The sequence below is a fragment of the Amphibalanus amphitrite genome, unplaced genomic scaffold (assembly GCF_019059575.1).
Source record: "Amphibalanus amphitrite isolate SeventyFive unplaced genomic scaffold, NRLGWU_Aamphi_draft 000007F_arrow, whole genome shotgun sequence".
Classification (NCBI taxonomy): Eukaryota; Metazoa; Arthropoda; class Thecostraca; order Balanomorpha; family Balanidae; genus Amphibalanus; species Amphibalanus amphitrite.
Genome location: NW_024881503.1, coordinates 19,018 through 45,258, shown reverse-complemented (window position 1 = coordinate 45,258; position 26,241 = coordinate 19,018). Strand labels below are relative to the sequence as shown.

At 48.7% G+C, this 26,241-nt stretch overlaps 3 protein-coding genes across 3 annotated transcripts; 1 reads left to right on the top strand and 2 right to left on the bottom strand.

The window, feature by feature from the left end:
* The first annotated feature begins 2,440 nt into the window (after positions 1-2,440).
* On the top strand, positions 2,441-9,383 carry LOC122378399 (TWiK family of potassium channels protein 7-like). The gene is made up of 7 exons (XM_043359419.1): positions 2,441-2,482; positions 3,112-3,217; positions 3,724-3,884; positions 5,211-5,497; positions 6,705-6,989; positions 8,348-8,439; positions 8,881-9,383. The coding sequence occupies exons 1-7, from the start codon at positions 2,441-2,443 to the stop codon at positions 9,357-9,359; spliced, it is 1,452 nt and encodes a 483-aa protein (XP_043215354.1). The 3' UTR covers positions 9,360-9,383.
* A 2,945-nt stretch (positions 9,384-12,328) lies between these two features.
* On the bottom strand, positions 12,329-13,813 carry LOC122378392 (MFS-type transporter SLC18B1-like). Its single transcript, XM_043359410.1, has one exon. It carries the CDS (start codon positions 13,811-13,813, stop codon positions 12,329-12,331), a length of 1,485 nt encoding a protein of 494 aa, XP_043215345.1.
* A 3,038-nt stretch (positions 13,814-16,851) lies between these two features.
* Positions 16,852-26,209, bottom strand: LOC122378228 (cytochrome b-c1 complex subunit 2, mitochondrial-like). The gene is made up of 10 exons (XM_043359054.1): positions 25,188-26,209; positions 23,674-23,825; positions 23,055-23,149; positions 22,525-22,621; positions 21,962-22,076; positions 20,230-20,452; positions 19,463-19,761; positions 18,973-19,084; positions 18,573-18,682; positions 16,852-17,426 (listed from the first exon to the last, which is right to left on the bottom strand). Exons 1-10 carry the CDS (start codon positions 25,230-25,232, stop codon positions 17,343-17,345), a joined length of 1,332 nt encoding a protein of 443 aa, XP_043214989.1. The 5' UTR covers positions 25,233-26,209; the 3' UTR covers positions 16,852-17,342.
* Positions 26,210-26,241: the final 32 nt, after the last annotated feature.

The following is a 26,241-nucleotide window of genomic DNA, read 5'->3' as shown; positions in this document are numbered from 1 at the left end:
TCGTAGGGTGACCGGTTGGAGAAACCCGGTTCGAACCTTTCCAGGTGCGCGACTTATTTGTTCCTAGATGGAACGGTTTGCTATTGGTGGCTGCGACCACATATTAGAGGAACAGTAAGAGTTGCTTAAAGTTGGGACGCCGCGCTATCCAAAACCCCCAGCTCCCACGTCTCTGGACGATTGCTGTGCGAAATAATAGACACCAATGAGCTCAATCAAGGCCTTAATACTTATCTGTTAAAAACAATGCAGCTCCGCAACTCGATGCACGTGTGATATAAATTCTATCGGCTGTCCCAATGCCACGTTTAAGTGTGTCGTAATGTGCATGGCAAGTATGATGATAGGCGCTGTCTTGGGGATAGGACATTTTAACAACTGCTTTAGCACAATTGTTAGGTAGAATAATTGGCGCCTTGAGACGCGAAAGTTACTACACTCGCTCAGCCGCGCGATGGTCCGTGCTCCCACCCCACCTCACTCCCCAGCCCTCGCTAGCCGCCGCGCCGCGCCGACCCGAGCCATGCCTCCGGGCTCGGCCCTCACCGCTGCGCTGACGTCACAGGCGGCCCACATCGCCTTCCAGCCACCGACCCAGACCGGTGGCATACGGTGTGGGTAGGCTGTGCCGCTTGACAAGTAAGTGAAGCGGCACAGTCTACCGGTACCAGGCGGCTGCTGCCAATGCTGAGCCATAGGAACCCGGTGGCTAAAGAGTTGTAGAACATCAATCTGCCCCCGAGTGTACCCTGTTTTGCGGCGGCCCACGTGTTAAAAGCTGCTGAACATTTTTACTTTGACCAAAAAACGCGGGCACAGTTTTGTCTGTACGAAAATGACTTTTGTCCTATCGCATTCCACGTGGGCTGAAAATTCAGAAACCAGGGAACATATTTGCTACGACCAGTACTTTTCACGATTCAGACCGAAACGTGAAAAAATAGCCCCAAAACCCTATGGCGGGCACGTCTCCGCGGCGCCCGGCCGCGGGTCGCTAGTTCCCGAAACGACACACCATGATTGTGCCCAAATTTGGCACATCGCTAGAGACCGGTTAGTAGGGTGCCGTGCACAAGTCAGTTGGAGGTCCACCCTCGCAATTTCGCACGTGCAAGGCCCTTCCTCTCGCTCGCTCCGTTAGTCACCCCATAAGGCGTTATATTGGTAAATAAAGAAAACGTAAGGAGAAGTTACCTCCTAAAATTGATTTTATCAGCAAAAATCGTAATGGTATGCAAGCAAGCTGTATAATCGCTAAGCGATTCGCTTATAGTTGGTTGGTACTTTTGTTTGAGTTCACTGTTGTACCTATTTCAAGACCAGCAACCACAAATTATGTAAGCCTACACGCCCCATATTGTGATTAAATATTCAAAGCCGTCATCAACATAACATACCAAAATCCAGTTAATAAGCCTGTAAAAGGTAACTTCACCGTTGGAGCGCAAGCCAAGTCGGCGAACACCCCCTTACGTAACGATACCTGACGGCTACTGATAGCGAAGGGGATGGGTACATGATACATGTCACCAAAAGTATACTCATTGCAACACACACACACACACACACACACACACACACACACACACACACACACACACACACACACACACACACACACACACACACACACACACGTAGCCAACTGTGTCCATAACGTTGCCCGGCTCAGACCTCACTGCTCGCCGGCCGCCAGCGGTGGGGTCAGGGAAGGGGGGGTGAGGGTTAAATGTCGTCAATGGACCGCGTGCAGCACTCCCCTACATCGGCGGGCCAGGAAGGTACGCCAGCTCCCGTCGGGGAGTCCAGCGCGGACGGCCAGGCGGTCCTCCGACCAAGGAGGCTCCGCGCGTGGAGTGCGCCAGCCTGAATGGGTAGGTATACTTGTCTGCGCACACACAAACGCTCTTGATTGTAACTTTCCCAAAGGTAAGAGCTAATCTCCCATGGAAAAAGTGTCACGCTTGGTGGAACGAGTTTTGAATGAAAATATACACCACTTCATTCAGAATGAAAGAAATGGAATAAAAAATAATCAGAGCATTCAATTAATTTTGTTCGAAATCAAAAACAAAATATTTTGATGGTTAACCATAGGAAACCGCAATGGCTATTTCAAAACGATTTATTAATGAAACCTCTGGCGTTGAGTTTATTTCTTAAATTTATACCGAATTGCGTTTTCAGGTACGAGTTAGAGTAGGTAGGTATGTTCTTAGTTATTAGTATAAATTGCAGTTATAAACATTTTACCACTTGCACTGTCCATAATATCAACAACTGTTTGTATCCCTATGCCATCCTCTTAACGAAGACTTCCATTGGACCCTCGTCCTGTGCCACAGCTTATAATCAAAATCATTGCGGCCGCCATTTTTAGCTACAGACTGAGACAACAAAGCTCTGAACTTCCAACACTAGCCAGGAGGAAAATCCAGCCATGGCGACCATCAGCAACGAGCAGCCCCTGACAGATACAACGGTAAGAGATAGCAATATCAGAAAATAAGCTTCCGATGAAAATTGTATTTTGTTTTGGAAAACAAGCCTAAATTATCGAGAAAGAGTTTAAATCACGAGCCAGTATTAAAGCTGAATTTGAAATCGCATGCAGCAACTTAAAACAACACAGAAGTTCTTAGATGGCTGTCACACAACAATAAATGTCTATGCACATAACTAGTTATGTGCACTGGGCAATACCTACATACTTCAGTTCAGCGATCAATCCATCTCTTACCATGCCCGTTTGCCGCTCGTTAGTGATGTCAATTACGGAAAATTGGAATACCGATACCAAACCAAATACCAAACAAAACCACGGAAAAATACCGAAACCAAATTAACTTGGGAAACTGAGGGAAATACCAACTTTTTACCGATTTATTAGCCTCTTATACATCAGTGAGGGCTTATGATACCAACAAAATACCAAACACATTACGATTGAAATACCAAATACCAAGTTGGTATCGGTTTGGTATCGGTATACCAAAAAGTTGGTATCCGATTGACATCTCTAGCTCGTATGTCTACATTCACCTGTACTGTTATCAGTTGCCAATGCAGTACAATGCCAGCTAGATGATGACGAAATGTCCCTATCCCCAGTCAAGGCAGCCAGAAAAGCCGCCGCTGCCGCTTCCCACCCGGATTCTGCAGTTTCTGCTGAGCCAGTTCGGTCTCTTTCTGCTGGTGGCATTTGTGGCCGCGTTCGGTAAGCTATGTGATTACGTTCGGTATAGATAATTTGTGCCTGGTAAAAGTCTGGTTCTGCGTTCTTTAGTTCGTCAAATTGAGCCAAAGAACCACATGAGGGTGTTTTTTTTTTACATATGCAAAGAATAACTAATATATTATAGTATTTGTTCGGTAGGGGTGCTGTGCTTATCATAATAGCAGCATCACCTGAAACGCAATGTTTAGGCCCATATGTTGAACATTATTTTGTCATAGGAATAATTCAGAAAATAATTGCGTAAAAGCGTCCATGTCATACAAATTTACTCTACCACCAGAAATTGGATTCTTATAATTTTTTGATGTTGATGCTATAATTACTAGAACCAATGCGCCATGTTGATGATTGGATCTTGCATATTTATTGATGTTTTGAGCATAAAGATGTATTTCCAACAGCCCACAACTGACATGTATCCGCAATGAAAGGAGGGAATCGTGATTCAATTTATTTGGTCTGACAATTTAATCACTTAATTGCAGGCGCATGGATTTTTATGGAAATCGAACAGCCGCAGGAGGACGAAGCCTTTAAAATAATGTCACTGAAGCTAAAGGATTTTAAGGAGAGCGAAGACTATATCGTCGGATCTCTGTGGCTTCTTCGTGAGCAGAACATCACCGAGAAAAAGTTCGGTAAAAAGGTAAGGCTGCAGAAGTGGCAAATATGCGTGTATATTTGAATTATTCACGTCACGTAGGTATTATTTTTCCTTCGTTTCATGCCCTTCTAACCAAAATTTCGATACCTTCGTTCGTTCAATAATCATTGCCGCAATTTGACGTGTGGCAGCTATTATATCTTTCACATCCATTGCTCTTCATTTTCAATCATGGGAGTTACATTCGGCTGTCCGTTGGAACTTGGAAGCATGTCCCTGTTGGAAATTCCTGCTAAAAGCAATTAACAATTAACAGCGCGACACATCCTTGAAGCTCGAGGCTAGGCTCCTCTGGCAGGCTGGCTCTTTTGGTTTTTAAACTTTGGCAAGCAGAGCTAAAACACAACTGTGAAGCGAATTTGACCAAATCTGCACCAAATGTGAGCCAAATGTTTACCAGATGCCGTCTTGAAGACGGCCACTGTTCGCCTATTCCACTGTCCATGTTTATTTCAAAGACTGTAGATAAAGGATGATAAGCATATTGTCATGCTACTATTTATTATATAAAAAAGTATCTTAGGACGCCCGAAGACAGCAGAAAGGTGTTTAATTTAAAAGGAAGCATGTATCAAAAGCAAAGAAAAAAAGTGCAAAAGCATTTCAACTGAACTCAAAGAAGAAATAACTAGGTATGGAGGACAATCACTCGAGTCCTGACCATTTTGACAATTCAACGAACTATGAAAATTGCCTTTTCACAATGTATGTATTCTATGTAGCGAAGGAACGGCACAACTCGTAAAGGGCTGGCAGATGCTAATAATTTATGAAGTTCTATATTCAGGAACGCGGGTACCGCGGGGCTGCGGGGCTCAATGCTCATAGTTAGGGGGCCGTCATACCTGATATATAATGCATAAGTAGATATGTGAGGCGGCAACGATTATAACATGGGTGATTGCGCTTGTTCAGAATTGCAAACGGGCAGCGTGGTCCAATGTTTCTACGAACAACACATGTTGGAAAGGTGCACACATGATAAACGCTACCAAACGGACACCAGAAAGGGTTACTGGCTGACCTGCCGAGCAAAACAGATTTGAGAAGTAATTTTCAGATTCCGAAAACAACGGAAGAAAGCTCAAAGCACAACAGAACGCTTATATTCCGTGCTCCACAAAAAAGTTGTATTGTTTGATAAATTCAATGTCAATTTTTTTCTAATTCAGCAAACCAGCATATCGTGAAACGCAAACCACTTTAGATGCCAGACTCAAGGCTCGAAAACCTTATCTGCAGCGATATGACCGCAATTGTCCCACCATCATCGTCCCCACTCCCCTTCCCCTGGCGCGGCTGCCGCAGGTCAGTCAGCAGCTGGCCATTCTGCGAGAATTCACCCTGGACTTGGCGCACAATCACGGCTACAAAGGTGGCAGCGAGGACGACTGGTCCTACAGCTGGAACTTCGCCAACTCTCTGCTCTTCACCGTCACCATCATGACCACCATAGGCTACGGCCACATCTCGCCAAAGACCATGTACGGTCAGCTGTTTACCATCCTGTACGCCATGATCGGCACGCCGCTGCTGCTCGTCTTTCTGGCCAACATCGGCGACGGCATGGCCAGGGCCCTCACCTTGACCTACAGGTAGGTGTCGGCGAAACGGTCGGGCATGACGACATCGCTAGAAAATGACGGAACTTGTGCTAAACATGATGAAATGTGTAAGACCAGTAAAACGCCTTTTGGGCGACCAACGGAGCGAGCGAGAGGATGGGCCTTGCACGTGCGAAATTGCGAGGGGGTACCTCCAACTAACTTGTGCACTGCACCCTACTAACCGGTCTTTAGCGATGTGCCAAATTTCAGCGCAATCGGCCTAGCCGTTCTCGAGATCTGGAAGCGGCACACTGCGCGTGCGCACGTGCAAGCGGGGTCCAAACTGACTTTTGCACGGCACCCTACTAACTGGTCCCCAACCGTGTACCAAATTTGAGCGCAATCGGCCCAGCCGTTCTCGAGATCTGGGAGCGCCCCCTGCACGTGCGCACGTGCTGTAGCACCCCAACCTTAACACATGCAGATGAATTATCTGATGGAGACCTAACTGTGTACCAAGTTTCAATTCAATCGGCCCAACCGTTGTGCCGTTATTGAGGTTGCAATTTTGGGGGTTCTTAAAAAATGTCCAACTTTACCACGCGCCACGTGCGGTGGTTGGCAAGAATGCATGGTGGGCCGGTGGCCATCACACCACAGAACTTTTACGTCCAAGTGACATTCAGTAAAGAAGACCGCTTGTCAATCGGATGTCCCGTTCCTAAGATATTAGCTTTTGAAGAGCGTCCCCACGGCCGGCCGGCCGGCCGGCCGGCCGCTCATACTCAGGATTTTCCCTTAATTCAGTATGAGACTCCGCTCGCTTCGCTCGCTCCGTAATTAACTGACAGCTTCGGCAAAATAGGTGATAAATTAACGTACAAAGGAGTTTCTGAATGAGGAGACCGACGCATAGAAAAAGATAGTTGCATGAAAGATTGAATGAATGAATGAATGAATGAATGAATGAATGAATGAATGAATGAATGAATGAATGAATGAATGAATGAATGAATGAATGTATGAATGCATGAATGCATGCATGAATGAATGAATACATGTTTCGATCACATTTCCTGGTATTTAGTTTTATCACATGTTTCATCAAATCAATCGCAAATCAGTAGCGTTTGCTTACTAATTCACGGTCCTGATTTCCTCTCCCTCTCAGTGATTTTCTTCCGTGAGTCAAAAATCACGGTCATGATTTCCTCTCCCACAGTCGAAAATCACAGTCGAATTTCCTCTCCCACAGTCGAGTCTGCTGCCGCTGGTGCCGCAGCTCGCGCTATAAACAGCTGCGCGCCCCGGGCAAACGGGCAAAGCGCGTCTCCGACGACGTGGTCGGCAAGGAGGAGTACATGCCCACCGACGAGATAAACGTGCCCATCACCATCAACCTGGTGCTGATTACGCTGTACCTGGGCCTGGGCGCCGTCATCTTCTCCGAGTGGGAGCAGTGGGACATCGTGGCGTCCTACTACTTCACCTTTGTCACCCTGTCCACCATCGGGTTCGGAGATTACGTGCCCGGCAAAAGGTGAGATACAGTGCGCGCTGTCGGGTGCGTGTTGCGTGTAATTCCTGGACATGGATAAGAAGCCAAGATGCAAAAATAATCGGATGTTCAAATGACACGCTCTTACCAGCGGATGAACTCAAAATGAAGCTAAAAACTATTGAACTGAAATGACAAATTGTAAAAAAAAAACATTCTTAAAGGGAGATAATGAGCTTTCTTTTTTCTTAAATAAAAATTACTCGACATCTATACTATTTCTACTGTAGTTTCTATAAAATATGAAAATTTCCTAGCACATTTTCGTATGTGAAAAACGTTTTTATTTTTGCAAAAAAGAAGCAGTACTTGCAGTACTTGTAACACCCACCGAAATGCGTTGTCCTTCTCTATAAAAAAGTCGCAGTATATGGCGCTTTTGTTTCAAACAGCGACGCTTGGGTTTTTGTTTATGTTATCGCCTTGTCGTTGCTTGGTTGTAAGGATTCTAATTTGAATTAGAGTTAATGTTAATTCGGTTTAGAATTAATTAGATTCTAATTCGGGGGTACATAGTGCCTACTCTTCTTTGTTTCCAAGTATTATTTTGCGCCACAAATGAACGGCATGCGCCAGAAACGCAGCCAAATCTTGCGATTGCGACTACGAAATTCATTATTTTGGCGTCAGAGCCTGAAGCGAAAAATACAAGCATATTTATTTCAAAAAGACTTCAGGTTTGTCGAACGGTGTTATGAGAATTTTGATAACAGTACTGCATAAGTTTTTCAGTGATGCCGCAAAAGTGTTGTATCTATCTTCTTTTATTGTGCAGTCGGCGGGACCGATTCAAAATTGAGTCGTTGCTACTAAAATAGCAGCATATGGCGTCAGATGATGAACATGAAAAATAGTTGCGTAAATTTAGACATAAACCACCCCCAAACCATGAATATCTTTTTGAAGGCACTATAGACGACCATTAACTAACTAGATGTGATGAAGATCAAATATAAGGAATACGCTCATTTTACAAAATTACATGCAAGTACCAAAAAGTGATGTAAGTACTTATTCAACGGTCATTTTCAGCGCTCCCCGCTAACGTGACTTCAAGTTGAGATATTTGCGGCAAGGTACCGAATTGAGCAAAATAGTTTTAATTTACATTATAACTTGTTGTGTTTTGTCAGAAAATGGTCCTAACTCAGATTTTGTGGAAAAAGGTCATTATCTCCCTTTAAGGGCGCAAATTAGACTATCCCGAACACCTCATTCACACATCGTGTTAGCAATGTTGTGAATGTTTTGTTGTTTATCAATTTAAATTGATTCTCTCTACATTCAGTATATTATCCACCAAGTCGGTCAATTCTGAATTATCGATGCTTCTGTTTCAGTTTTCTGGGTCGGTCATCGGGCGACGGCGACGACGAAACGTTCTCAGCGGCCAGCATCGAAATGATGGTCACCGTCACCTACTGCTTCGTTGGTACGTAAAAAAAAAAAACGTTAACGCCACGATCCTGAACAGGAAAAAATTAATAAAATAAAATAAAATAAAATAAAATAAAATAAAATAAAATAAAATAAAATAAAATAAAATAAAATAAAATAAAATAAAATAAAATAAAATAAAATAAAATAAAATAAAATAAAATAAAATGAAATAAAATAAAATGAAATACAATCAAATAAAACAAACTAAAATGATGAAAATCACTACATAAGGAATAAAACGTTCAGTTCAACACCAGCGTTTTCATAAGGAATGCATGTTAGAAGACGTCAAATGTTTAGATATAGCCAGGATTGGTGCTTGGGGCGACCTAACAACGGTAGCAGTACACCGATTTTAATTTCGTAACCGCTGTACCAACACTGATACGAAGCCAATTTAATGAACTATCTCATGCCCGCGATCTTTCGGCAGGTATGGCGTTGATCAGCATGTGCATACAGATCATGCAGGATCAGATCGTCACCAAGGTTCGCTGGGCCGGCCAGGAGGTCGGTATAATCGAGGACAAAACCCGCCCCCAGCTGCGCATACGGAGAACGCGGCGGTACGCGGTACCCGAGACGGCCAAATTCGTCCGGACCGCGGAGGATAAACGCCTGGCGTCGGCGCGACAGCACAGACGTTACAGGAGAGAGGGGGACGGGGCGGCCAAACGGAGACAGAGCAAGGAGTGGGGTGAGGAGGGAGGGCAGAAAACAGATCAGGAGCTGATCAAAGAGCACAGCGAACAGAATGTCGATCAACGTAAGCAGCAACAATCGAACGAGCAACAACCACAACAAGAACAGCAGGACCAGCGAAATAGGAAGGATGGTAGGGAGACACCGGACCTAGACCGGGACACACCAGACCTAGACCTAGAATTTGATGACATGTTCAACCTGGCCTGAGGGGCATCTTGCATTAGATAAAATCACCAATGTGTGATGTGCACATGGTCGGATACGAATACCGTTACAAGGGTAAGATCGGAAAAAATGTTGTAGATAAGAAAAAGTATTGCACGATCATATAGGTAATCATACAGGTGACATCAAAGTTCTGAGCGAGCAAAATATTGTCAATAATACCACTACTCCTAAAACAAATTAACAAGATAAAATAGTGTATTTGAGCAGAGAAAAGACAATGATAGACGTGCATACAAAAAAGTGATTTATCACATCACCAATCACACAAGAGTTGTCCGAAGCTTTCTGTTCGAAGCAATTTAACACAAGATTTGTGAATCGATAATGATTTAAAACAGGCATCTGAAATATACTCAGGTATTACCAAATAGGCACCACGACATACATCAGAAACAAAGTAAAATTACGACCAAATTCACAATAAAACAATATACCGGACCTAACGGAACAAGACCCCCGCATGAAACAGGCAAGAACTTAGGCAACGACTTTATGAGGCATTCACTTTACCTCAATCGCGTGACATACTGCAATGCATGTGAATTTTCAGAGTTACCCTGCGTCACCAAACAAATGTTTTGAACACCGCTGTGCTTAGCGTGTGAATCAAAGCCAGGGGTGACCTGTGACCCGTGAGACCCGGCTCTCGGTCAAGGTCACCAGGTCACAGGTCACTGACCTCAGTGTGTGTCGGTGAGACCGTCCGCTCGGGGCTGCGGCGCTGGGCCGGTCTGGGGCCCTTCTGCAAGTACACGTGCCAACGGCGTCTCGGCCTGCCTCGCACCAGACCTCCCCTCTCTCTCCTCCTCCCTCCCCTCTCTCCTCGGTCCGGGGTGCGCAGGTCCTGACGCCTCCCGCAGCCCCGGGTGAAGCGTCTCACGATCAGGTTTCAGGTGAATATACATACAATCATTCTGCGACAATTTATAAAGCTTTGCTTTTGTTACTGTTACACTCACGAGATGCTTGAGCAGGAATAAAATATCCTAACAAATGTAAAACTGTGTTTTGATCACGAGTGCTGGCTGCCGAGTTTAGCAAACACATCGGTTTACGCGCACCTGGCCCAAGCCGACGCCCAAAACAAACATATTCTTGATATGTTATATGTTTTATATGCCAAAACAGCATCGGGCTAAAGTAATTTTTCGGAAACAAACGATTAGCATTGGATATCTTTGACTGCTTCCGACAATGTTGTTGCTGAAGACGCCGAGGCCGTTGGTGCGGATAATCAGCCAGTAGGAGTGGTTGCGCAGGTGGCGGACTTCGTCAGCCAAGTCCAGGACGGAGGCTGGCTCGAGGGCGTTTGGGTGTGGATGGAGGTAATAATAGTATAACGCGTGAATCTGAAGCCCTGTCTGTTTCTGAACAGCATGTTGAAGTCAGAAAATTGGCTAGTCAATCACAGGTGAGAAGAACCGGACGTCCTTCCATCCAGCCGTGCATCTCGAAAAAGTCGCCAAACTTTGCGCTGACTCCAAACACTTCAGTGATGGTTCGACAGGTCACAGAGGTCTGGTTTGTGCAGACGCGTCCCCGACAGAAGTCGCCCTTCACCAGACAGTCCGAGTCTTTCCGACAGAACTGGTGGTGCTGAGAGCGGCCCGGCATCACAAAGTACGACATACTGGAGCTCCTCACTATTGTGGAGTAGCTGGCAACTGTTGTATGCAGTCGGCACCGCCCGTTATCGCGATTAAAACTGAAGCTGGCACAGGTCGGGTATTTGTGACAGAGAGCACAACAGACGCAAGTGGAGCCAGGGGTGATGGTGAACTTCATGAACGTGTGGTCCATGTTCAAGTACCCTTCACTCCATGCCGTCTCCATGCAGGATTGAACTGAATGCAAGGACCATACGAGAACAAAGCCGAGCAACACAATGCAGGAAGTCGCTGGCCAACAGGCGCTGCCACGGTTCATCTTCGTTGTCTGAAGGGTGGCATCAAGAACCTATATATTTCTTTCTTACTTCAAAGAGCAAGAAATGGATTAGGATTGAAGTTACGATCGTTAAAAAAATGTTGCTTGATGCCGCCGACGATTATACTTTTGCCAACACTATAGGTCAGTCAGTCCACTGTTGGACAACAGAACTTTCAGCTCACCTCGACTTGGGCCGTAACCGTCCAAGCGCTTTAAAAAGAAATAAAAATGCGGACGGAAGTAACTACAGCCGCCAAGCTGCCCCAGCAGAGCACAGGTTCCGAGTTTCCCGGTCAGCAGGCAGTAAAGCGGTGTTCACACCGTGGAGGACCCTACCACGATGGAAGCCTCGACCACACTGAGGCCGCGTGCCAGGACTGCATGTCATTATTTACCTGCCACATATCAAAACGTGACTGGCAACCAGAGCGAACGCCATCAGCAAGGCTATCAAGACAATCCTCCTTTGCCCTTATTTACAGTAAAAACGAATAAATAGGAAACAGGTATGGTCCTAGCGCGAGCTAATTTGGTAGTAATTTGTGGTTATCGCAACTGGATGAGCGATTAATTTCGCCACAATCGCGGTGGAATGTTATTGTGCATTCGTAATCTGATGACCCAAAAGTCATGATTAATTGAATAACAGATGGCTTGTGTCCCCTAATTACGAGCTGTTTGCCAAGTAATGATAACCGACTCGGAAATCTCCAAGCAAGCAAACAAAAAATTACTGCAACAAATAGGTATGTATTGGTAGTTGCGGCGTTTTCATGCGTTTTAGAATTAGACAAATTTCGACGTTCGCCTTTCAACAAAGGCTAAGTCAACGAATTTCACGGCCTTTGTACGTTTGTAGGACACAATGTATTACATGTCAGGGACGCTTAAAATTCTCATCTGTCAGTATAAAGGGTTAGAATAAAAGAATAACCAAAAAGCGATAGACACCGGTCCAATTTATTTCACTGAGCAGTAGGTACGCTATCCATGCATAAGCAAACACAATACGACGCCGCTCATATTTCGACGTACGGTGCCGCTGTGCGCCTCGTGGAGTGATACACCGCCCCGCGTAACGCCATGGCCACACACAGGACCACCGTGACACCTCCGAGCCAGGTGGCCAGGGTCGGGTACCCCCATCGGTCGGTCACCAGCCCGCCTCCCACCGGGCCTAGCACGTTACCCAGGGAGTAGGCCGCTCCAAACACCGCTGACACCAGCGCCTGACCGCGTACATCACTCCGCAGACCGCGAGCGGTCGAACGACGCACCATCAGCGGCAGGAGAGGAAGATAGGCGCCCAGCTGGAACGGCTCGCGTAGTACCATCCCCAAACCGAGCAGCAGGCGGGACGGCCGGAGACCGAGCAGGGGGGACGGAGGGATCAACAGCACGCCAAGAGCGGTGGGCGCCAGACAGGCGGCCACCAGCAGGAACGTGTTGTTGATGTGATCCGAGAGCCGCCCCCAGAGCGGGCTGGAGAGAGCGTAGCCGGCGAACGAGCCCAGGAAGAAGAGGCTCAGCTCGGCCGGCTGGATGCCGAGGACGGCGTGCATGTAGGGCTCCATGCTGGGATCCATGGCCGTCCAGTTCATCGCGGCTACCAGCAGCGCCGCGAATATCAGCCAGTTGTCGGCTGTAGAGAGCACGAGAATCAGCATCTCGAGGTAACTAGAGCGGCTGTCGTCCTTCTCGGTCGTTCGAGTCGAACGGTCCGTCACGGTCGGCATCAGGATCAGGCTAGCGGCTGCGGTGCCAAGCAGTAGAACACCCAGAGTGTAGAATGGCGCTCCGTACCCGCCCAAGGCATACATCGCTCCACCGACTGCCGGGCCCAGGCACAGGCCGGCACCAATCATGCCCTCCACCAGACTCATGGCCGAGTTCATCCGCCGCGGGAACTGGTTGATGATGATGGTTCGCGCAGCCGTCTGGGCGGCGGCAGTGCCGACGGCCTCGGCGGCTCGCACCGTCAGACACCAACCCAGGAACGGTGCCGGGCCCTCGATGTAAGTCAACATGCCAAACACCACCGTGGTTACTCCAGCCACCAGCAGACTGAGTGTGTAGAGCCGCGTCACGCCAAGCCGCGGTGCCAGCCAGCCCATTGCCGGGAACGCTACCATCTGAGCCAACGCGAAGCAGCTGAAGACTGCTCCAGATGCGGCGCTGCTCAGACCACGAAGGTGGGCTTCGTGAGTGAAGAATGGCGCCTGGATGACGGTACAGCAGCCGGCGAGCAGACTACTAGCGGAGAGACACACTAGAAGGCAGACCTGAGACCGGCTGAGCGGAGGCGGAGACGGTACGACGGGCTCAGGCTCATCCGGAGAAGGTGATGAATCTTCATAGCTGGAAGACAGCGAGCTGGTGGTTTGAGATGAACTTGCTTCATCAGTGGCTCCGCCATTGTTCGGGGATGACTTAAAAAGCAGCGGAGATGTCTCGAGATTCTCTTCAGAAGGCGAGCTTTGCGGGGGATAGTCGTTTCGGCCCATCGGATCGGGATGATCGCATCGGATTGGAACACTGAACCGATCGAGGCTGAGTACTTCTCAGAACTTGCAGCGACTGTGGTGCCCAGCTCAGACGGACCTATGAGGCGTCACAGGAGCAAGAAGCGTCACACCAAGCGACTCACATCGGCTAGGGTCGTCACAGAACACACGAGTGACAATTATCACGCCGCAGTCAGTCAACCACGGCCCCTTCTCTTATCACCGGTCTATTTCTAACCGCTAACTTCTTGCACCACACAGCGGCCTCTCTCCCGGTCTTCCCACAGTCACGGCTACCGTCAGACTGAATATGATTCGTTATCAGCCATCTTTTCCAGCGTCCTGAGGCTGAGAGCTGCTGTGGCGACCTGTTTATTCACCCCAGGAATGCACCGGAAAGCACTGACATCAGCCAGCCTCATTAGGAGCATTCACGCACTTCTTATGAACATCTTACAGAAGCACGGTAATTTTCGGAAGACTGCGAACGCAGAGAGGTGATAAGCTAGTTAAGATTCCGACAAATTCAGCTGATGCGTCCGCAAGAAATGTGTATAAAAACAAACACATATTTGACATGAAAACGGCCGAGACATGGGAAATCTAGCCGTGCCGCTCTAAAGGGTATCCGGCCAGCAACTGGTCATGATTACGGAGCGAGCGAAGCGAGCGGAGTCTTACGTAGAATAACGGAAATTTCTGAGTATGAGCGGCCGGCCGGCCGGCCGGCCGGCCGTGCGGACGCTTTTGCGAGGCTTATATCTCAGCAACCACTTGACCGATTTACATGCGGTAATTTTTGTAGGGTAGCTTCATTCCTTCTACCAAGTATTGGACTATTCCCGATGCATGTGGGTGACCCCTTATGCACGTGCCACGTGCAAAACGAAGAGGTGTCACTTTTGTAATTGTTGCAATATTTCGGTAACTACTTGGCCGATTGCGCTGAAAGTTGGCATGTAGGTAGGCACCCACTAGGCACTGCATATCCATGTGCCAGAGTTGGGGTGCCGCTGCACGTGCGCACGTGCAGGGGTCGTTTCCAGATCTCGAGAACGGCTCGACCGATTGCGCTCAAATTTGGTACACAGTTAGGGACCGGTTACTAGGGTGCCGTGCACAAGTCAGTTGGGACCCATTTTGCACGTGCGCACGTGCAGGGTGCCGCTTCCAGATCTCGAGAACGGCTGGGCCGATTGTGCCCAAATTTGGCACATCGCTAGAGACCAGTCAGTAGGGTGCCCTGCACAAGTCAGTTGGAGGTACCCCCTCGAAATTTCGCACGTGCAAGACTCACCCGCTCGCTCGCTCCGTTAGTCGCCCCAAAAGGCGCTATACTGGTACAATATCTGTGCTGTGATAAGATAAATGCACGGGTTGGTATGTTTACATCGTTCGCGAGTCACCACCGGGACAGCTGCACTGATATGTCTATATTTCCTGTTTTAAATAACACTCGGTGATTCTGACAGAGCTCAAGCGTGACTCCTAAATGTTGTTTTCTATTTCGACGGGAACGTAAAATAAGAAAATCATGCACAAGAAAAACGACAAAACGATGTACACGAACAAGGAATTGGCCTGGGACGTTTTATTTCGATCATCATGGAATAGAACCTAATGCAGAAAAGGAGAACATAACCGTAGCGGGAGCCGGTACGGAAAGGTATCAATGAAAAATTGTTCGACCCGTTATCACCTAAGAAGCTGAAATTGAACAGATCACCACCTTGTGCTCCGTGACAAGCATGGATAAAAACAAAGGCACAGCTGGCGAATGTTCAATGTCAAAACTCAGGAGAAACAAAAACAAAGGAACATCAAATGGGTAGGGTACTGGGTAGACCTTCACATCCGGCGAAAGGAGAAAAAAAGCATACCGTCCTACTGCTTGGTCACGATCGACATCTCAAGAATACACAGCCCTTAGTCCCGCTAAAGTAAACGAAGAGAACGGCCCCAGCAACCGGCGATTTACGCCAAAAGGCAGGCAAACTAATTACTATGATAGCACTATAATCCCCGTAAGTCCCGGCGCACAGGACGGACAAGAACACACCCGAAGAGCGTCGTAAGCACTCACACACGCACTCATTCACTCACTCACTCACTCACTCACTCACTCACTCACTCACTCACTCACTCACTCACTCACTCACTCGTCCAGCCCCCGAGACGCCCTCCGTTGCGAGTAAATATCCTATTCCTGACAGATACGGCTACATCGACTGCCGATACCCCGGGTCACTCACAACACCGCACCCCAGCCGCGAGCCGACTGACCCGAGGTCAGCGACCGCAACCACTGCGCATGCGTCGTGACACGCGCGGACTCTGTTCCACGGCACATAACAGACCACGATGCCAGTCAGTAACTCTCGAGTTACTCAGCGGTCGGCATTCGGCGTTAACGACATTGAGACATACCAAAAGTGATTATCCAATTATTCCCACCGTCCGAATTCACCCAGGTTCCAAGAAGCATGCGTGCGCGGATCTCGAGACTCGAGTCCATCATTTTTTATGTGCGTGTGTGTAGGTTTCTTTCGAAAGGAAAAAATATGGAAACAACCAAATGATAAAAATATGGAATAAAAAAATAATAATAAAAATATGGAAACAGGTCAAATGCCAACTTATTGCCAGCTGAACTCGGCAAGTCATTACAAACAACCAACAATTATGTGGAACTATCAAATAATCAAAGGCAGACATCATTTCAACACCTCGTAAAAGCATATCTTCTTCAACATCACGGGGAGCAATGACCTGAGTTTAAAACTGATTAAAATTAGTGTGTAGTATGTGGATAAAACTGTTCGACAAAAAGCGAACTAAAAGAGAATTAGATCCAACCTATGCTTACCGATATTTGCCATCAACTGCAGAGACTAAGGGTAACCTAGCATATCTGCAATAACGCTAGATCCCCAGTCTCTTCTCTCCAAAAGGCAAATACCGTAAATACCATTTTGAAGGATCATCCAAAGCTTCTCCTACTTCCGAAGCCACCCACCGATCCAACACAGACCACTGGGTCTCTTTCACACATTTCCATATATTCTGATCACTCTGTACAGTTTACACATCATTTTCGGGACACCCGTTCCCATCCACTCCCCGTACCGAGCGAGTTGAACGACCCGCACCGCCGCGCATTAAATACGCGCTCCAAGCGCCTCGGTTCTCCAACAAAGGATTCTAAAATTTCCGTCTATGCCGTCGCCGCTGCCACGATCAACCTTTCCGCCGCCGTTAGCTCTGCTTCAACCACTGAAGCCTCTGATCTAGTCGTGGAACTGTTCCACCAGCAGGTTTGATCAGCTCTGGCTATTACTGAGCTACAAAGATACTAGCTACAGCAGTTAGACAAGCGAGAGCAGAGGCAGCGGCAGAGAGGCAGAGTCGCGGAGAGACGACGGCAGAAGACAGAGGAGCGGAGTGAGGCGGCAGAGTGGGCTGACCTGACGCTCGCCCCGTCCGAAACACGTCGCGCGGCCTATAACTGCAGCAGCGTGTGCGGCATGTTCTAGAGCTGGTCCAGGTAGGGCACCGTCCTGAGGTTCCCCCGGGCCGCCATCGACAGTTTGCCGCCCACCAGACGTTTGTGGAGCTGAAACACGGAGCACGCAGTGGGTTAGATACGGGGGCAGCGAGGTCGGATAAAATCTCACAGCAGAAGTAACGAATGACACAATTGAGGGACTAGGAAAGTTCTTTCATCAGAAAAGAAGATGGATACAATAAGCTGTGAAGAATGTAAAGGTTTAATGACAACAGCGCACCACACGTATGGTAGGTCTCAAAGTTTTAAGCAAAGCCCGATCATGATTATATAGAGTAAAACAAAGCGCATACCACACTCCAAGCGATGCCAGAGGCAGTCATTAATGGGTTCCACGAAAAATCGATGCCCAATTTGGTGCGCCACAAAGTTCAGCAACAAACGGCAACCAACTACAACAAAGTTGTGAGCCGTGCATATTGTAAATGATGCATTCGAATGGGCCAGTTGCAAGTAGCTATCAAGTCTAACATCGCACGATGGCGTTATGAGTCCAGCCATAGCGTAACAAGTCTCACCATCGTCACCAAAGCAAGGAACTTCAAACACTCGCCACTTAGGGGTAGCCAAAAGTATGTATAGCAACATGATAGTCTACAACTTTGCCGTCTGCTAAGCATCCATGTCCTCCATTAACCGACCAAAGCCTACAAAAGGTATACAAACAATGCGCACAACTCCGTCGCAATCAGCGGGAGATGGTTGCATGACATGGTCTGCATACTTTTAACTGGGTATCACCATTATCAAATCAGGTCGGGTTTTAGAATTGTGAAGGGGGTAAGGGTTCCCTTCCCAACTCCTAATACCCGACCTGATTTCACAATGGCCATACCTAGGCAAAAGTATACTGAAAATGACATGCAAAACTCTTCAACACAGTCCATCCGGCACGTAATCCTATCCCACATTTCACCCCCCCCCCCCCCCCCAACCAGACAACTCAACTCTTCAACCGCTACACCATACGTCCAACCCCCCCCCCCCCTCCCCATATTGCAGCACCCCTCGGTCCCGTCCCGTCGAGCCCCCAAACCTACAGTCTGTAGTTGTACGTCGGACAGTCGAGACCCCACTTACCGTCTGTACGTCGGACAGTCGAGACCCCACTTACCGTCTGTACGTCGGACAGTCGAGCCACCCCCCCCCCCCCACTTACCGTCTGTACGTCGGACAGTCAAGCCCCCCACCTACCGTCTGTACGTCGGACAGCTTGACGGCATCGATGGCAGCCAGCGCGTCAGAGACGGCCGATACCTTGCCCAGTGAGGCGCCCTGAACGCCCATCGTCTCGACGCACGAGCCTGCGGACAGGGGCGGGTGAGGTGTTACAAAACTTGTACTGGTGGGGTAGTGGTAACAGAGCCTACTCATAATGTTTTGCTCTCAAAGCGATCAAGCTCCAACCCATTCACTCCAGTAATATCTGACGATACTGAGGGGGGTTTTTGGGCGCCCGGACTACCAGTGGTCATCGGCGACTGACGATACTGAAAAGGCCATGAGATGATTGTATCCTCATCGTAGACTCTGCACACAGAAGTCTACAGTCTACACCGTCCCCGGCGTACCCCCATCGGACCCGGCGACTAACCTGAGTTGTCGTCGGCTCGCAGGACGGCGGCCTTGGCCAGGGCCTTCCCCCTGTTAACGTCCTCGGCCGTCAGAGACGTCGTCTTGAAGGCCTTGTTGACAGCCTCAATCACCTATCGGAACAGTGGGGAAAGGACGTGAGAGCTTAGTCAAGCTGGAATATTCAGACAGTATGGAGTCAAAAGAATTGCGGCACGAAAGAAAACCAAAATAAATCATGAAACCTAAAATACTCATGCATACTACTAGGCGACCGAGAATCATTGGAAGCATATCATGTCAATCAAGTACATGAAAACAACTAACGCAACCTTTCAAAGAAAAGTATAACTCTGTCCGATATCTTCTATCACGCACATCACATGCATTGTAGCCTATCGGTTCCTTCTCCTCATAAATTGCTCTCTCATTCCTCACTCATCGACTGGCGCACGGCATCCGTTACACCGCCCCTCCCCCCCCCCTTTCCCCCGCCCCGGCCCCGCCCTCACCTGGCCCGCCTTGTCGGCCTCCGCGGCCACCGTGTACCCCACCAGTCCGGTATCCGAGTAGACAGCGTTCAGAGCCGCCGCCGCGCCGCCCGCCTGCGCCGCCGCCGCGCCCAGCACGCCGCGTCCGGCGCCGTACTTGACTACGGCCCCGGCGCCGAGCACGGCCTGCAGCACGGCCTGCTGGGCGGCCGTGGCGGAGGAACGGCCGGCGCCCTCGGCGGCCACGGCCACCAGCGCCACGCCGCCGCCGATCTCCGTGCGCAACTCGCCGCCGCCGTAACGGGCCGCCGGCGCCGGGCCTGTGGAAGAGTGAGAGGGTTAGTGCCTAGTAGTAGACTATTGTGAAGGCAGTGTATTTTGTACGCGCGCTGCCGGCACCAGGCCAGTGGAGAGGAGGGAGGGGGAGTCAGTGGTAGAGAGAGTGAAGGAGAGGTGGACGTTGAGCCGGAACAGGCTCGGACGGGGAAAAAGTGTTGAAGAAGGCTAGGATGTGTTCAGGCGACAGTGGCAGATATGGTAGCAATAATAACCCCTCCATGGTCGAATGACGATGACAACAATTACGTTGATTGGCGACGAAAAGGTTTGGTGCAATACGGTAAGCCAAATATCAATTTTGGGAACCCCTCCGAAACCTCAGTCCCCCGTTCAATCGTATTCCACCCACGCTTCGAAAACACGGCAACGTTTTTCCACCACCTTTCCCCAGTCAATCATAATCCTCCCTCTACGTTTCTCCTACATCCCTCGTTATCCCCATCCCTCACCTTCTCCCTGCGGCAGCTGCAGGCCCTGGGCGTACTCGACCAGTGTCTCGTGGTCGATACCGGTTCCACAGACAGCCGTGCGGCCGGCCAGCAGTGTGCGGGAGAGGTGAGAGGCCAGCTGATCGGGCCCCAGCTGACCGATCAGGTGGTGAGGCGCCACCACTGAGTTACCGAGGTCGGACTGGCGGAACGCAGCCAGGTGCAGGTCCTCGATCAGGGATACCTGAGGCAGAGGGGGCACCGGGTCAGGTCAGGTCCTCGATCAGGGGTACCTGGGGAGAGGGGGCCGCGGGTCAGGTCAGGTCCTCGATCAGAGATACCTGAGGCAGATGGGGCATGAGTTAACCCGGCAGTTGCTGGGGTATTTCGCCACCCACCGTTTGCTAGGGGGGGGGGGCGTTAAACGCCCCCAGCCGATAACTCGAGAACCAATAGGCGCAGCGAAACGCACGAGGCGGCAAACGAAAGAGCGCGACGAGACGCTTCAGATGAGTACTTTGAAGTTGAACTTTGAGGTCACAGGTCGGGTCAAGGTCAGGTCAAACACCTGAAATCGGGCTTTCAGTAGCATTTACTTCAGGACTTCGCAATGGGCGCCTCTCGTCACAAACTCTGTCAAAACGGTGCACAATCCATCATATAAAGCCTACAAGAGTGTCAGTTCCATGTAGGGGTCAGTCAAGCATAGGTCAGGGTCAATGTCAGGTCAACCGGGTAGGCACATATCCCCGAAAATCAAAACTGATATTCGCAGCCTGTGACACATGTTTTGTGGGTAATTTAGGGCGTAGAACACGATGGTGACATTCATTTTATCATATGTGTACGTACGTGTTTGGCTAAAAAGGTTCAATTTAGGAAATGCATGTATCATGGTCGTGAAGTAGTCACGAGAAATTGCCAAGATTCAGTTCAAGATTTTGGAAAATGCGAAACGATAATCAATAATCGAAGATAGCCATTTGATTGTTCATGGTATTGGCAGTCTAATGGCGTTTACGGCATGTCTGTATGTCTATTCTGTGATTTTATATGATTTTTTGAACATATGCCGTTTTTTGGTCGAAAACTCAGAAATCATGACGTCACTAAAACCTCGATATCTCAAAAATTTTCCGACCGATTTTTTTGAAACTTTGTCACAATAAACTTCAATCAATTCCCTACAGGTACCCAAAATTTGGCGCGCCTGCGGCGCGCCATTTTTATGCTATGGCCCGGCGAAAAAAGTGGGGGCGTTTAACGCCCCCCCCCCCCCAGCAACTCGCGGGTTAAGTTAGCTCCCAAACTTCAGATACATGAGTCAGGGGGCACAGGTCACTGGTCATGTCACGTCCACAACTAGAAACCTGAGGAGAGGGCACACGGCGTCAGGTTAGGTCATGTCATGTGGTGGAGATGGTACAGAGGGTCAGGCCAGTCTGATCAGTTCCAGTCAGAACAATTTAGAAACTAGGTTGAGGCTAATCGTTCTATGAAAAATACCACATTTCAATCCCTATCAGATTTCATAACACGCACCTCCCACCATCTCAAAAGTGTTTCATCTAAATTGCTCCACTAGCGCCACCTGCGCCTCTCTGTCCACCCTCATTCAACTCTAACCCATCAACAGACTCCCTTTACTGTCTGCTTTCACCATCGCCTTTCCCTCAGACCTCAGTGGCATCTCCATTTCCACCACCCCTCTCCAGCCTCCCTTCCACCACCACCACCCCCCCCCCCCTCTCACCTCAGCGGGAGTGGTCTCGACGTCCAGCTTGAGGTGCGGCTTGATGTCGGTGATCTCCCACGGCTTGAACACCTGTCGGGTGGCGGCGTTGGCCAGCAGCTCCATCACCACGTCCCTGAGGTGGCAGAGGACGGCAGGGAGGGACAGTCAGGAGATGCTCGGAGCTCGGAGACTGGTGTATGCTCGGAGACACAACGAGCAGCAACGCAAAAAGTGGGTAGATAGATTTAGAAGGAAGATTCGACACTTCAGGCAAACAGAAATGGAGAAAAATAGCTTAGACAAGTTGTTTTTCGTATCATTTTTGCATGCATGGAGATTGGAGAACAAGAATGTGAAAAAGCCAGTTACGATTGATCGCAGTTATAACAAACGTATCCAAAAGAATACATCATAAACTCCCAATGAGACAAAAACAACATGTTTCACCAAAACACTTAATCTGGCTTCAGTCCTGGCCAGCACTCAGCAGTCAATGATCAGAACCACATCTACTACCTAGCAGACACTCTTCGAGCCCGGCCTGACACTCCGCCGGACACTCCGCCACTACGCTCACTCACATGTGATTGCGGGTGGCGTCAGCGGAGTAGATGAGGACCTCCCGGTCGGCTGAGCAGGCCAGGGAGGCGCCGAGCTGCTGCAGCTCGCGGGTCAGACCTGGGGACAGCGGTCAGAGGTCAGGTCAGGTCAGGCCAGGGAGGCGCCCAGCTGCTGCAGCTCGCAGGTCAGACCTGGAGACAGCGGTCAGGGGTCCCATAAGGTTAGGTTAGGTCAGGTCAGAAAAGCGCCAAGGTCAGACCTGGTCAGACCTGGCAGCAGGAGAATCCGTCAGATAAGGGGTGAGAGGCGCACGAATCCGGTGCTGAGAGAACAGGCCAGCAATGAGCGGAAACACCGGCTGATCCGACCAATCACTGAAGGCTAGTGTGTTCTCAGCGTTTATCAGACCGGCCACCGCCCGCTATCTGCCCCTCTCCCACCTCTCTTCTGCTCATCTACCTCTCAGTCTCACAGAAGGTTCGTTCTCGGCGTTGGTCATACTGGCCACCATCCAGCTATCTACTCCCACCCGCCTCCCTATAGTTCTCACCGAAGGCCGTGTTCTCGGCGTTGGTGAGGCCGGCCACAATCCGCAGAAGGTGAGTGGCTCCGCGGTTATCGGGCGTCTCATACCGGCTGCCACCCCTGTCGGAGGACGCACACACCCACATGTCAGAAGTCAGAGTCGACCAGGTAGAGTGGAAACCAGCCAACATCGTTTTGCATCGACAATGGTAGGGAAGGGGCCACAGCATGCTAGCCCATCTGCAATGTTGTTAGGAACGCAATAAGTGAGCACTGAGCATGATATGGTCATGCCAAGGAACTCTTGAAGGGCAGATATTCATTTAGGAAAATATTCATGTGGCTATTTTCAACTTAATTTAGAGATTTTTCCAAATATAATGAGCAGATTTCCGTACAATGAAAAAAAAAACATCTAGCGTGGCTACGCCTAACCCCACTACTCAGCCACTATCGACACAAGCCACAAGTCGTCCCAATCTCTGTAACTGGCAAACAAAATACACTTGTCAGAACAACACAGCCTGACACGCCCCGGCACACATCAACATCTTTCGACCCCACTACAAATACACACCCCTCCCCCTTCCAGAACCGTACGAACGTATAGGTACCCCAATCCCAGATCCGCTCCCACCACGCACCTGACGGCGATAGCGACACGGGAGAGCGGCGACTGGTTCTCGATAGAGGCCACCACCACGCCGTTCGGCAGGGTGGTTGTCTTCAGCGGCTCGCGGGGCAACACGCCATAGTCGGAGGACTTGGTGGCCGCCTGCGCCGCGAACCGACGCGCCTGCGGGTCATGGGGGTCAGGTCGGGTGGGTCTTATGTCTAGGGGGGGGAGTGAGGATAGCAGAGATCATGGGACACAGATGTATCAGATGCTCGACAGCAACAGAGAAATTGAAATTGAATTTGAATTTGTGGATTGTATATGCTCATGCAACATCTAAAGCAGCACCACGGAGTCGGGGTCAGAGTCAGAGTGACAGTTCTGGCTGGAGTCTGAGTCAGAGTTGATCTTTGGAAGCCAGATTTGGAGTAATCAATAGATTTCATAGCCCTGATTGAAAGGAATGACTGAGAAACTACCAAAATGCCTTCTCACAGAGCTGGCATAATTACCAAGTGTGCCTCACATGTGGGACCAAACTGTGCCCAAACTGTTACTGCATTTAATATAGCATGTTTAATAAATCAAGCCCAGACATTCAAATGGACAGATTATTATCAGAGTCCACACTAAACGAAGCTTGGTGTGTATACTGCATAGGTCTCAAACACAGCAATTTGATTGGGAAATTCCTAGATAAATATTCTAAGAGAAATAAGATTCAATGTAGGTCAGCAATGCCATTAAAACCAGACACTACCTGTCTCAGTCAAATTACTACCTAGTGGTATCCAGAAAGGAAAAAAACAGTTGTTTGGCATTTTTGAGTACCCCAAATCTTCATATTCGCCCGCGCATTACTCCATACTCGCATTTCTTCAGATGAAGATCTGGGCAACAAATGAATGCTGGATGAAGATTTGCCCTGGAATCCTACCTAACTGGCTGCTGCAGCTCCCACCATGTAACTAGAAAACAAAACATGTAAAACTAGAAAAAGTGAGCTGAGGTCATTTAAGGTCATTGACCTGACCTAGCCTTCAGGTGACCTTCACACCCACCCTTATGCATGGGACAAACATCATTTCACATGTTTGAAGCCTGAAGACTTGAAACCACAAAAAGACTATAAGCGCGCGGCTAATGCGAGCTGACATACGCCAAACCAAATCGCGATTCTGGCCAAACATGGTCTAGAAAAGGTCACAGGTCAAAGGTCATTTGAGTCAGGGTCATGAAATTTTCAGGGTTGGTGCAAAATTGATTAGCTCAAGGGCATTTACTGAAAGTTTTGACACCATCGGACGCTTTTTATGCGTTATTCGCGAAAACCGTGATGGGGTCTATTAGACACCCCCTATATGGGCGAGGGTTAATTTTGCTGTTATAAAAATGTGAACTTTAATTTTCTTATGTGGTTATATAACAGTTTATTTGATGTGCGGGCCGAAAATACTTTTACTGCCAGAATCAAAGCATTTCCTAAACCCAGGCTTACGATAAGCATCATCAGCGTTCCCGGGAAAAAATGAGAGTACGTACCGGCAGCGATCTGAGAATGTTGCTCTTCATGAGTTTCGACGCCATTTTTCGTATTTTTGAAAACCGAAATACTTCCCAGACCTTCAAAGCCAGACCCCCTCGCTAAAAAAGAACCGTGAAGAGTGAAGAAAGCGAAATCGGCGCACAAGCTACGAAAAGTGGGTATAGCAAAATCCTAGAGATGTAAAATGTTCTATTTTTGATAAATAAATAATAATTTTTTTAAATAAACAGCACTTTGCTGAAATAAAAATAAAAATAAAATTTCCTGACATTTATGAAAAATGAAAGAGCAGACAAGACAAGAAAAATCATAGATAGAGCAGCCATCACAACCGGCAGACCGGCCACTTACCCATCCTCAACGGGACCAAGGGCAAGCTTCAAAAGGCAATGCCTAACTATCCTTGTTTTTTTTTTCAGGGAAGTGCATATCGCAAAAAAAATTGCAATTTGTAGATCTACGGAACGGAGCCGAAGTCGAAGTGGCAGTCAGGGACGGTCAGTTCGAGTCGACCTTTCGAAGCGGACTCCGCTGACAAGAGTCGAAATCGGCGGAGTCACCAAAATCTTACCAAATCGGAGTCGCAGCCATTATGCACATTGCACATCCTCGCCCGTATAGTGGTGTTTCGCCAGCCGCTAACGTATAAGGAGGGATCCATTGCTCCCTTGCCGTTTCGCCCCAGATTGAGCTAGAGCTTTGCGGAAAAAACGAGCTGTAACCCGTGACGTCAACCAGTAGGGGTCCTGCTGGGTATTCGTAATAGGTGTCAACCGCCTCTGACAGCTTCGTAGCATGCTACGAACGCACCAAAACTACTTCGTGAATGTTCAACTGGTTGCTAAATTTGAATTCGGCTCCAATCCAAAAACTTGCCTAGAAACATGTAAAGCTCGAAAGAATTAGCTGAGGTCATAAAAGGTCAATGACCGGACCTGACCTTCAGGTGACCTTGAGAACAACCCTAATCAGCATGGGACCAAAACATCATATCACATGTTAAAACGCTTGAAACCACGAAAAGACTGCAAACGCGCGGCCGACATATAC